This window comes from Sycon ciliatum, chromosome 4 (genome assembly GCF_964019385.1).
Source record: "Sycon ciliatum chromosome 4, ocSycCili1.1, whole genome shotgun sequence".
In the NCBI taxonomy this organism is placed as follows: domain Eukaryota; kingdom Metazoa; phylum Porifera; class Calcarea; order Leucosolenida; family Sycettidae; genus Sycon; species Sycon ciliatum.
The window spans coordinates 8623486-8635788 of NC_088646.1; the positions used below are offsets into that span (position 1 = coordinate 8623486).

General features: G+C 46.5%; 1 protein-coding gene across 2 annotated transcripts in view; it reads left to right on the forward strand.

Moving 5' to 3' along the window:
* Positions 1 to 260: 260 nt before the first annotated feature.
* The window catches only part of LOC135814296 (myotubularin-related protein 9-like), a 165544-nt gene continuing 153501 nt past the window's right edge, over positions 261 to 12303 (forward strand). For both annotated transcript variants that reach the window (XR_010553169.1, XM_065327395.1), the window contains exons 1-13: positions 261 to 558; positions 1795 to 1954; positions 2545 to 2687; positions 3031 to 3159; positions 4235 to 4391; positions 5112 to 5216; positions 5728 to 5853; positions 6364 to 6466; positions 6847 to 6979; positions 8654 to 8738; positions 9928 to 9997; positions 11647 to 11746; positions 12098 to 12225. Coding sequence is in view for 1 of the 2 variants with exons in the window: in XM_065327395.1 (XP_065183467.1) it covers positions 409 to 558; positions 1795 to 1954; positions 2545 to 2687; positions 3031 to 3159; positions 4235 to 4391; positions 5112 to 5216; positions 5728 to 5853; positions 6364 to 6466; positions 6847 to 6979; positions 8654 to 8738; positions 9928 to 9997; positions 11647 to 11746; positions 12098 to 12225 (1589 nt within the window). In the remaining variant the exon portion in view is untranslated. The remainder of the gene's footprint in view (positions 559 to 1794; positions 1955 to 2544; positions 2688 to 3030; positions 3160 to 4234; positions 4392 to 5111; positions 5217 to 5727; positions 5854 to 6363; positions 6467 to 6846; positions 6980 to 8653; positions 8739 to 9927; positions 9998 to 11646; positions 11747 to 12097; positions 12226 to 12303) is intronic.

The window sequence follows — 12303 nt, forward strand, 5'->3', positions numbered from 1 at the left end:
TGTGGATGCTGCCAGTCCTATGCCCTAGATCCTGTTGATCTACGCGGTGCGCCGGTAGATCTACGGCCGCGGTACCAGTCTACAATCATACACGTACACGGCTACTTACTTGCACGTGCACGTCATGCATAAACGAAGTAACGTGTACCATGGTGTACACGTACGTCAAAAAATGCATGAAAACTGTGGGGTCCTTGTTCGGCCTTCGCTTTTTGGAGTTCATAATCAATTATTTTGATCGTCTGATTACAGTACCACTCGAATACCACTACACTCTGATCTGTACTATATTAAACTACGGTTTCTTTTCGAAGTCATTGGACTTTTTCATCCTCACAAGTAGCCGAACATACAAGTTGTAGTTGATTTGATTCAGTTTTCCCGAGCAGAGCTCATGAGGCAAGAGAAATGGAGTTCGCTGAACAGCTGAAGCGTAGATTCATTCAGAACGTTGTTCTGCGAAGAGGGAAATCTGAAACAACAAAGGGCAACATTCACTTGACTGCCCATCACCTCATATTTATTCCGGACGCTGCAGCTGGATCAACTGAATTATGGGTAGGTTGTAATATACTTTACTCGTAGCACTGCACACGTATAATAATATGTGCGAGGATAACAATATCATCTGCCGTTGGGAGAATGCTGTTGTAGGGAAAATGTGACATTTTCCAACTCAAGGGTCAGGGCACTGTTGAGTTTCCACAGCTCCAAGACCCCACACACAACACGGATGCCGAGATTTTTGCGTGCTTGGTCTGCACCCTTGGCTCACAAGCGGTGATATGGAATCTGCGAGAATGTGTAAACTGGGTCAGCCGTATTTGCTGGAGTATGTGCCTTGCTCTTCTCTTTTGACATTTGGGCTACAATATCCCATCTAGAGTGCAGTGCGCAGTGCCCAAATAGTAAATACAGCATCTGAGTGCACACTAAACTCCTGTGGATATGGCGTGTCTTTGCATATGACTGGTCCGGAGGGGCATAGGAGCAGGTTTGGCGGTTGCCAGACCAGCGGATCAGTGCGTTCTAGTACGTATGCGGTAGTTGAAATGGGATCATGCATAGAGTTCAAACACAGAGTTCTGGCTCCTGATACACAAGTTGTTCATGGAAGTAACACTGCCTGTTTGTTATTCGACATTAAATAAACCAATCCAATCCGAAATCCAATCCAAATGAGTATCGGCAATCGCAGGTTGGACAGTTCATAGTGAAAGTTTGTTACAAGTAATTCAAAACTAACGTTATTATTACGTACTAAAGAGTTCAGATGTATTTCACCTTTTTAATAGTGTTCAAGGATAACAACTTATTCTTTTGACAAAACTTCCTTGTATATCATCTACGATAAACAAGTAGTAATATTATTATTATATGTCTGGGTTTGTCATGTGTGGTGGTATCACAGTCATCCGGACCAGTGGCAGTCTGCTTCCTATGCCCCTATGCTCTGCAGCACGGCCCTTGGGGGATTCCCATTTAGCGGAGAACAAGTCACAGCTGAATTGTATGCAATACTTGTGAAGTGCCGTTACCGCGGTGCCCAGGGTTGCCCCTGTGCCCACTTTTTAGCAGAAGCTAACCAAGGGCGCCCAGGTGGCCATTCTTACTCCATGCGAGCACCAAACATGACGATGAAGGCAGCTTTGTTGTCTATGCCATCCTCGTGCATGCATCTGCTAATGTGGTATCAGCACCGGGGATCTTTGTAGCCCCTACGATAATAACATTGGCAAGGCCTGTCGACGTGCCTCTTTGCTTATTATGTATTTCTTCTCTACCTGATTGTAGATGCTGTACTCCAACATCAACACCTTTGAGAAACGGGTGACAGCCGGTCCCAGCTTCCTGACGCTACGCTGCCGCTCTCTGGTAACATATCAGCTGGAATTCACCAGTGCCGAGGACTGTGTAGACGTGTACAATGCAGTTGACACGCTAGCCCGACCTGGTAAGGCAGTACTACTACACTAGCACAGTAGCACACTACCGCAGTACCGCTCTCCCTTGATTTGCACCGACTGGAATTGGTGGTCTGGAAAGGGGCGTACTTGATTTCTTTTTGCTAGGGCTGCATGTCCACCTCATGCACAGTACTGTTTTTGCACCTTGCCCGCCCGCAATGCAAACTCAGGGGAGCATGTACAGGTCGATTCCAGTTCTGAAGTTCATGCCAGCCAGCAATCATCAGGCAACATCTGTCTTGGCGACATTGCGCCCTGTCTGCAGTTTGAGGACACTGGAGACTTGTGTGTATGTCCACATGAGTAGTCGAAAGACACACAGGTCTACTTCACTGTGGCATGGACAAGTTAGTTGTGTTTGGTCACTTTATCAGTGTGATTTAGGCTTGCAACCATAGTGAGTTGTACTAGTACACCTGTCCTATAGTAGCTGTGGTTGGTGAGCAGTTATAACATGACTGGGGAGCATCAATGAGACTGCGCTATCACCAACGGGCCATACATGTACATGTACACTTGCATTCTATAAGAGTGCAACACTGGCTGAGTTTCTCACTCTGTTTCCCTCTTCTTTCAGCTTCGGAAGAAGACCTGTATCCATTCTTCTTTCGACCACGCAAGCCCCTACCTGAAATCGATGGAGTCAAGCTGGAGGGCGAGATTGAGCGATGGGGTGGCAAGCATGCTCTCCGAGTTAGCACTATCAACGAAGATTTTAAGGTGTGCTTAGTGTTCCGGGGACTCTTTCTTGGGTGCTGTGTGTGTCTGTATGTGTCTGTGTGTTTGTGTGTGTCTGTCTGTATATATGTGTGTCTGTGACATGTGTGCGTGTATGCGTTCATGTGTGCATGTGTACTTGTACAGTACTTGCACCTTCTTTTCAGTAATCTCTCTCTCTCCGCCCCCTCTAGACCTGAAGCACTTGGAGGTGCAGGCTTAAGCCAAGACAACTATTCATGAAGGATAGCTTCCTGTCAACAGTTTTTAAACAAGTCCTGTCTTCAGTCACAGTAGCTCCCTTTGTAAAGAAAATTTGTTTTCCGTTATATTTCCATCTTGTCAGGTTTGTACGTCCTACCCAGAGCAAGTCATCGTCCCTACTAGCGTATCAGATGAGTTCTTGAAACGCTCCTCCAAGTTCCGCCAGCACGGCCGATTTCCGGTCGTGTCGTACTTCCACGAACCAAACGGGGTGAGTTTCAGTGCAAACGTATCATTCATAGCAGTCCTTTATTGTATGGCATATTTGTAGCTGCATGCTTGGATTGTAGAACTACGGTTGCAGCATATTCTTGTCCCGTTGTTACACTAGAACAATGTTTCTGTACACAAGGATGCGTTTGCATTTCCTTGGCCAGGTTCTTTGACTCGTGTGTACGCATTCCGCTTGAATGTATGGCAGTAGCAGTGTGTGCAGTTACCGTATTCACGAGTATAAAATGGCACACACTTGTATTCGAATACAAGGGCACCTCCACATAATTATAAAGGCATGAAAAAACTTGAGACCCAAGAGTGTAGTTTGAAGACTTGAATACTCGTATTGAAAGACATGCCCTTGTATCCGGAATATTTGTTTCCTGGCGAAAGGAAGAAAAAGCATTTTTCGCATATAAGGGCATTTACATGCAATTGTATGTGGATGAATACGGTATGGGTGCCACCTTGCCTTTGTGCTGTGGTGCGTATGATACGGTGCATATGACGATACTGTTATTTGTTTTATGTTACGTCCTTTGGTTCTGGTTTTCATGGCCCGGTCTATTCACACCCTACAGTATTGCCACTATTGCCACCTTGTGAAGGCCATCCCTGTGATCAGCTGCATGAGCTGTGGGTTTTGTGGCATTACATTGCCTTTTCTTGGCTATCTGGAGCATGCTCCTTGCGGGCCTGTTGGTGCTGGCCAGTCAATTTCTTGTGTTTCCGTTCCACCATCATCCTTGTGAGCCATCTTGTAACAGATCAGTCTCAAAAGGTGATTACTGAGCAGGGTGCACTATTACAGTGAGACTTCATGTTAAAGTACCCTCGATATCACATACAGTGTACTGTGGGATATAAAGTACTATTTTGAGAACCTGCATTATAATACCGGTCATTGACCTTGGATATACAGTGCCTTTGCTCTAAAGTACAGGTTCTCGCGGCCCTTGGTGGTACGTTATACTGAAGTTTCACTGTATATATTTCCATGAGCTGATCCTGGTGTATTTACATCTGTTTGTGTGCATTGTATATGTATCTTGAACGGCTGTTGTCTCCAGGCTGTTCTAATGCGCTCCGGCCAGCCTCACTGTGGTCCCAGCAACCACCGGTGCTCGCAGGATGAGGCCATACTCAACGCCACGCTCTCTCGCCACCGCCGTGGCCACATTGTCGATACACGTTCCTCCACCACTGCCCAGCATCACAAGCAAAAAGGTGCGTTTGTTCCCCCATTGCTTATGCAGTACCACATGTATTTGCCAACAAAAGTGTGCTGTAATCTCGAAAATGCCACTGTGACTGTTTATTGTATCAGTGCATGTACCGTAAAATCCCGCCAGAGCGCCCCGTCTCTCCTATCCGCCCCTCCCTGACTTCTTGTCAGGGACGTGATTGGTTGTATCCTCGTATGACTATCACAATCTGTGATGCCGTACTGTACTGCAGACGCGTGCTCGACCCCGTTGGAAATGTACGCAACAGTGCCCACCCTCTTGACCAGGGATCGCACAAACCCGGAGTTTAGACGGGTCTGTACGACTCCTGGCTCTTGACCTTTGGTCGGTGTACGAGATGCACGGACAGTTTTCGTAGGGTGAGTACTTTTTCATGTAGCACTGAATGTGGCAAGTAGGACTCGCCCATCCGCCCCTCCCCACCTGATGCGTCGAGGAGGTAGGGGCGCTCTGGCGGGATTTTACGGTATATACGTTTGGTTATACACGCCTCAATTCTCATCCTATCCCATTTGTCCTTAGCCATTCTCTATTCCAGCTTGCCAGTGACTGACTGGGACTGGGACTCTCTCTCTCTCTATCTAACTCTCTCTCTCTCCCTCTTTGTCTTTCTCTTTCTTTCTCTCTCAGCGATTCTCTTTGAACATGCTTACATTCCAGTCTAATTATCATATTGGTTATTTGTTGTGTAATGTTGAAGGTGGTGGTGTTGAAGTGGAGGCACACTACCCACAATGGCGGCGTCATCACTGCGGCCTGGAGAACTTGGAGACATTACTAGATAGCTACACTCGCTTGATGGATGGTAAGTTGCCGTGGCTGATTACGGTTGCCTCCATCACACCATGACCCTTACTCAGTAACACACTTCTCATTGTTAGCCATTTGAAGACGTGAAACCATTCGTGAACCATTCAAACTGGGCTACAGTACTGTTGGGGGGCCGGAGAACGTAGTGCTGAAGAACGGACAGGCTGGAATTTCACCAAACACAGCATACCGTTATATGTGCGGTGAATCCACTGCGCATAGACTGCTGTACATATCAATAAGAACGCCCTAGGCTATGAGGCGGACCTCCCAGTTCTTTGGCACCAGACAGTACTGTATGTCATATGTGCAAATCGTTGATTCATGTGAGATATTTTCATCAGAGCACGCTCTGCCAATACCTAATGTTGATGCAATGCAGAGCACAGCTTGCTTAAAATTTGCCTCTCGCTCAGATGGAACTTGTCATTTCTTTTGGTCTTGGACATTACTCTGGTAAGTTCAACTTATTTTTCTTGTTGCTGTTGTTCGTTGTTTGTTCATAGCATGTGCCGACACTGGCTCCTCTATGGGTACGTGGCTTGGTCGTGTGTCCAGCAGTAGCTGGCTGTCACATATCGCGCAGCTACTGCAAGCCGCACAGCAGGTTGTGCAGTCTATGGATAGTGAAGGTGAGAAGGCGCAATCTTGTGTACTCTCGCAGTACTGCCTGGATGTAGCCATGGCCATGCACTGATCACTCAACACTGTGCTGCACAGTGTTTCTGGTGGTGTCTGTTGGTGTGTCTTGCTCTAATCTGTCTGATACCTGTACTGCCGTATTCCTTGGTGTAGCCTTGCACTTCCTGAGGGTATAATGTACACCATCACTAAATGATAACCTTTCACTGTGTTGAAGGTGATGATTGGTGCAGTACTGTGCATTGCACATGCAACACACCTGCCAAACCTGTGCTCAACTCCACACACTAGCGTCAGTTCATTAGCCTGTGTGCAAGATTAGATTGCAGGCATTAGATTACAGGCATTGCATCTTCACTGCTGATATCACATGAGCTGAATAGTATCTCTGCTACAGTAGTCCGGCTGTTCATTATGTCTGGATCTCTTTATTCCACTAGTGTATTAGGGTACATGTCGTTCAATTTAGCTGCTGGTCTTGTACTACTTTTGTTGTTCAGGTGGCTGTGTGCTGGTTCATGGCATTGCTGGCTGGGATACCACACTTCAAGTGACCGCACTCGCGCAGGTCCTGTTGGATCCGCATTGCCGTACGCTTGTCGGGTATGTGCATGTACCATTTGTACCTTGTCTGCTTTGATCACTCACACACACATTGTTTGTTGAGTCCGGGGTTTTTAGGCTTGTGCATGACTGTTTGAGTAGAATGAAACCCCACCATTAGTCATCACGATTCATAATGTACCCGTTCTTTGTCATTCAGGCTGAAGGACCTGAGCATCACTATATATGCCTGTGTACTTGTTCCCATCTCTCTCTCTCTCTCTCTCTCTCTCTCTCTCTCTCTCTCTCTCTCTCTCTCTCTCTCTCTCTCTCTCTCTCTCTCTCTCTCTCTCTCTCTCTCTCTCTCTCTCTCTCTCTCTCTCTCTCTCTCTCTCTCTCTCTCTCTCTCTCTCTCTCTCTCTCTCTCTCTCTCTCTGCAGATTTCAGCATTTGATCGAAAGGGAGTGGGTTCTCCCCGGACACCCATTTTCTCTTCGCTGTGGTCACACATCGGTGACCAGTCGAGTCGAAAGAGCACCCGTGTTTGTCATGTTCTTGGATGCGGTGTTTCAGGTCAGTGTGTGTGTGTGTGTGTGTGTGTGTGTGTGTGTGTGTGTGTGTGTGTGTGTGTGTGTGTGTGTGTGTGTGTGTGTGTGTGTGTGTGTGTGTGTGTGTGTGTGTGTGTGTGTGTGCATGGAGATTATGCTCTTAGCCACTTTGCACCACACTATGCCTACACGGCTTGTGACCAAGCCTGAACTTCAGTGCTGCCCAGTGATATCCGATCCCATGAGTCAACTGTTTCCAGGTGCGGTGCAACCCCAAATCTGTGGACGTTGGGCTGTGCTCTGGTGCAGGGCACTAACTTACTCATGAGATTGGGCTTCATAGGGCAAGACTGTATGTTGTCAACATCTGTTGATACTTACATATCCTTGTAACGTTACTTGTTTTTGGGAATTGAGTGCAGTATGTCTGTGTGATTGTGCTCCAACTGCTGTCAAAAGTCTTAGATAGTTCATGTCACCCAAAGCCGCTGGCTTTAAAGGGGCACTCCGGGAATATTTTCGGTGGTGTGTTCTCTTCATTGGGGCCTTATATGGCCCCAAGGAATGGGGAATCGCGAAAACTAGACCCAAAAAGTCGATATACGAAGCCAGGTAGGGCCAAGTTTGTCTCCTCTTTTGATGGTTTTGATGACGTCACGTGTGATTAGTATTCAAATTCTGTGCATTTGAAGATCTTAGTTGTTTGAATTTTCTGGTGATGAAGAACAATGTTTGGTCGACATTCCCAAGCTTCACAACTGCGGACCTACTCTAAGGAACCTGAAGGACCCCTGAGGTGCCCCTGGTAGAAGCGCAGCCTGATGAGGGCCAGGAGATTGGAGCGGACGACTTCCCTGGTCCGAGTACGAGGATCCCGAAATTCTCTATACGCCGTGAGGCATATGGTCAGAACAGTTTTGCTTAGACAAGCTGACGCGAAGTTGGGGTGATGTGTAACGCATGTCAAAGGGCTGTCAATGCTAACAGCTGCAGCGCTCTCTCGACAGCGAAGGTAATCGACTGCCCTCTGCATCACCCCACATTTCTGGCAGGAACACCAATCGTTATTTCCTTGTCGACCAGTGAAGTCGTCCGCTCCAATTTCCTGGCCCTCATCAGGCTGCGCTTCTACCAGGGGCACCTCAGGAGGTCCTTCAGGTTCCTTAGAGTATGGTCGCAGTTGTGAAGCTTGGGAATGTTGACCAAACATCGTTCTTCATCACCAGAAAATTCAAAAAACTAAGATCTTCAAATGCACAGAATTTGAATGCTTATCACACGTGACGTCATCAAAACCATCAAAAGAGGAGACAAACTTGGCCCTCCCTGGCTTCATATATCGACTTTTTGGGTCTAGTTTTCGCGATTCCCCATTCCTTTGGGGGCCATATAAGGCCCCCATGAAGAGAACACACCACCGAAAAAATTCCCGGAGTGCCCCTTTAAGTCAGTTGAAACCATCATGGTACCCACGGTTTGCTCATCTGAGTCTGGGTTAGGTTACTTTTGTGGTGATTCAGCCTTCTTTGACAGCTACTAGAGTGGTGAAGACATGTGGGAACAAATTGCGACTGGTTGTTGTTGTTGTTGTTGTTGTTGTTGTTGTTGTTGTTGTTGTTGTTGTTTTTGTTGCTGCTGCTGTTGCTGTTGCTGCTGCTGTTGCTGTTGTCGTTGTCATCTTGGTGGTTTGTGTGTGCAGGTCATGCGACAGTACCCGTGTTCATTTGAGTTCACCGATCGTTTCCTTATGAAGCTGTTCGAGCACTCCTACTCATCAGAGTATGGTAAGTAACAGCTCTGGTGATACAATGTATAACCACTGCCAATGTGTGTAGGGCACATACACATACGTCTTTATAGCTGCAGTGCATACAGCTGATTGCACCCACCTCATACAAACAGTATCAAGAGTACAAAAGCTTCCAAGAGTGCTCAACTCCTGATACCCTTTCTATGGGGTCCGCCGGCGGCGAAAACCCGCATCAAGTGATGACGGGTTCCCGTTGTACGGTCCCAGCCTGTTTTTAGCGACCAATGGAGTTGAAAAATAGCACTCGTGACAGAAACCCACCCAGCTTTATGTAAGTCGTCAGCATAATCAAGGAAGATTTTCGTACTGCGTGCACGCCAGCCTTCGTTGCACGTACACTCGGACGTCTCTTATCCGGGCACCTTGGGACCGGGCACTGCCCGTATCTCAGATTTGCCCGTATCTCAGAATAACTCATCTACCATGTATCATATCACTTTTTGAAGAAGTTTATTTGGAACGTATTGCACATGTTCAGGATACAAAAGGAACCCATTGGTAAAAATGTGTGGATTACATAGGTTGGCAGTGAAAAATAAGCACTTCCGAATACGGAAAAAGTTCAAAAACCCCAAATTCGAAGCATTTTTGCCATAGGAACTCAAGCTAAAGGTGCCCGGTAGAGAGACGTGCCCGTATCTGAGGCGTCCGGATAAGAGGCGTTTGAGTGTACATGTAACATATGTGTAACAGTAGAGAGTGCGAGAGAATGTAGCATACACATATGGAGAGCGGGATGTATATACGGATACATCACTTGCCGGCGGCAATACGGAAGTTAATCAGAGCCCTGACAGTTACATGATGGGAGGTTTGGTTTCCGACTATGCATGAGTGGCAGCGTCACGACTCACGATGTCCACGCAGCGGGGAAACACTACTGACCACGTAGACAAATCACGTTGGTGATCAGAACCCGCTTCTGGCCATTGCTTTTGGCTGCCACTTTGGCAGCAACTGATGCATTGGTTTGCTTGGTAGCATTCTGGAATTTCCCATTCATCACAGACAAGCATCCTTCCATTGGTACTGAGTACAACCTAAAGCAGACCGTCTGACACACGGGTACCTTCTGTCTTCTCCTCGCTTTAGTATGTAGCTAAGCATCCAGTACTAGTGTGGTGATGTGTTGTCTTCCTCGTCCTATTATTCTGTGTGTACAGGAACGTTCTTGGGAAACAGCGAACGTGAACGCAAGGCAATGGACGTCAACAAGAAGACTCACACACTATGGTATGTCGTGTGACACTTGTAGAGCCACTTTTCTTGCACTGGGATTCTTATTTTCGTGAGAATTTGAGCTGGGAACATGTTCTGTGCCCCAGCCCCCCTGTGGACCAAGACATTAAACTGTAGCAGGGCTGCAGCTTAAGCAACACAGTGTGGTGCTGCGTCCCTCTGCAAGTTTTGGCAGCCGCTTCAGAATTACAGGCGCCACTGTGCAGTGCATGGCTTGACTAATCAGAACCCTAGATTTCCCTGCTGTGCTGGTGCATTGCATGCGTGTAGACTCTAAAGACTAGACTACTGTGCTGGTGCATTGCTACAGCTGAGAAAGAAATGGCAATAGGCCTACATTACCATGCTGTACTCCATGAGGAAATATGCAGATGTGTACTGTGCACGCATGCACAAACTAACCCAGCTGCCCACCCCTCTTCAATGTCAAGCTGACTACAACCCTGTGCAGTATTGGAAGGCAAACAAATGTAAAATGTGCTGCATGTATTCGAGGAAAACAGAATAGACTTAGCACCAGGATTCGAACCAGAGACCTTCGCTATGGGCCAGCGATGCTCTGCCGCAAACATGTTCACAGTGCTCGCATGTTCTTGTATTCCGAAATACTTCAAGTAATTGAAAATTAGGGCTGAAACAATTATACCGATAACTCGCATATCGATCGTTAAGAGTGCAATCGATAATCGTTAGTGTTCAAAACGAACGCTAACGATTTATTATGCATGCATATCAGTGACAGCATTCTAGCCCTTGCACAGTAAATACGAGTACAAACATGTACTTCCAAGCGCGGTAAAATTGATTTGTGGCTTTGAAAGAGATCGGGAGAGAAGACTTTGTCTTTTTGGTTCATTTGTGTGAGAGGTTGGAGATAAGAGCAGTTGCCAGAGGGTGATTACAAGATTCTTTGCTCTAGAAACAACATGAAATTCTCTAGTTCATGTTGATAAAACCACCCAGATTTCCACAGATGTCAACAGTGCGGTGCCACAAATTTCTAATGTACCAAACGCGTCATGGAATTTCTTCATAAACTGGTGTGCGAGGTACACGAGTAGAGCCGACAAGAATCGATAAAACCAATACTGTATAAGCAGAAATATTCGTCTGGAATTTAATTTCGTCTTTTTCGTCCAAGGAGCTTTGGGACTAAATTAAATGTAGGACGAATAACGATTTGTCCAGCTTTTCTATACACTCCTATGATCCATGGACGAAATTTTCAACCGGACGAACTCCTTTCCTTTGGAGTTGGACGAAATTATTGACCGACGAAATTTTCTGCCTCTACAGTATATCGATCGTTAATGATATTGGTTGATCGTTAGGAGTTATTGAATGATCGTTTCAGCCCTATTGAAAATACGTTGTTTTTGGCAGATTTCCCCCGGGTGATATATGAAATTTTCTTCGCATGATATGAGCACAATGGAATCGGGCTTGTACATACAGTTCAATATGTACATGCAGAATAGCTGTACACATGCATACTGTCACTGTGATGTGCAGTGTGTGGAAGAGCTTTTATAGTATAGTGTGGCATGTGGGATTGCAGTAAATAGTACCTAGTAGGACTAATTACTGTCTCGCAGTGTTTTTAAAATAGTCTTCTATATTCTATTGTTGGCCACTCTAAATAGGTCACACTTCTCCCAGGAGAAAGTTTCTTCAGAGCTCACCAATCCAGCCTACTACAAGAATGCAAGTGTGCTCTCTCCCTCTTCAGCTCCCACAGGCATTGTAAGTACACTACTCGTAGCTATGTATAGTCAGGTGGTGGTGGTGTGTGGGTTCTGCTAAGTGCTAACCCCGGCTTGCTGTCCACCCTTGGCCATCCTGCATGTGAATTTGGCCAGCCTTGATCAGACCACCTTTACCTTGTCTGGCGTGACGGTATGTATGCGTGCTCATCATGCTCGTTACTTTCTCACACAGTTTGAATTTCACATCGTGTGAGGGGGGGGGGGGGCAATAAGCAGAAATGATGACCATTGAAGCAGGTCACATAAAACCTTCTATGCCTTGTTCCTATACCCCTGTCCTGGTCTATGGCTGATCCATCCTGCTCCGTGTGTTTGTGTTTGTGCTTAGGAGCTGTGGCGTGAGCTCTACCTTCGCTTGTTCCATGGGGCCGCTGAAGAAGACTCTGCTTTGGTGGCAGCACGCCGCATTGCGCAACGCCTGGAAACTGCCAAAGCCAATGTTGAAGAGAAGAAAAGGTAAGTTTACTTGTTTGTAGTCATATGTTGGTAGGTCGAGACCATTGTCTTTTCGAAAAATAGGAGAAAGAAACTGTG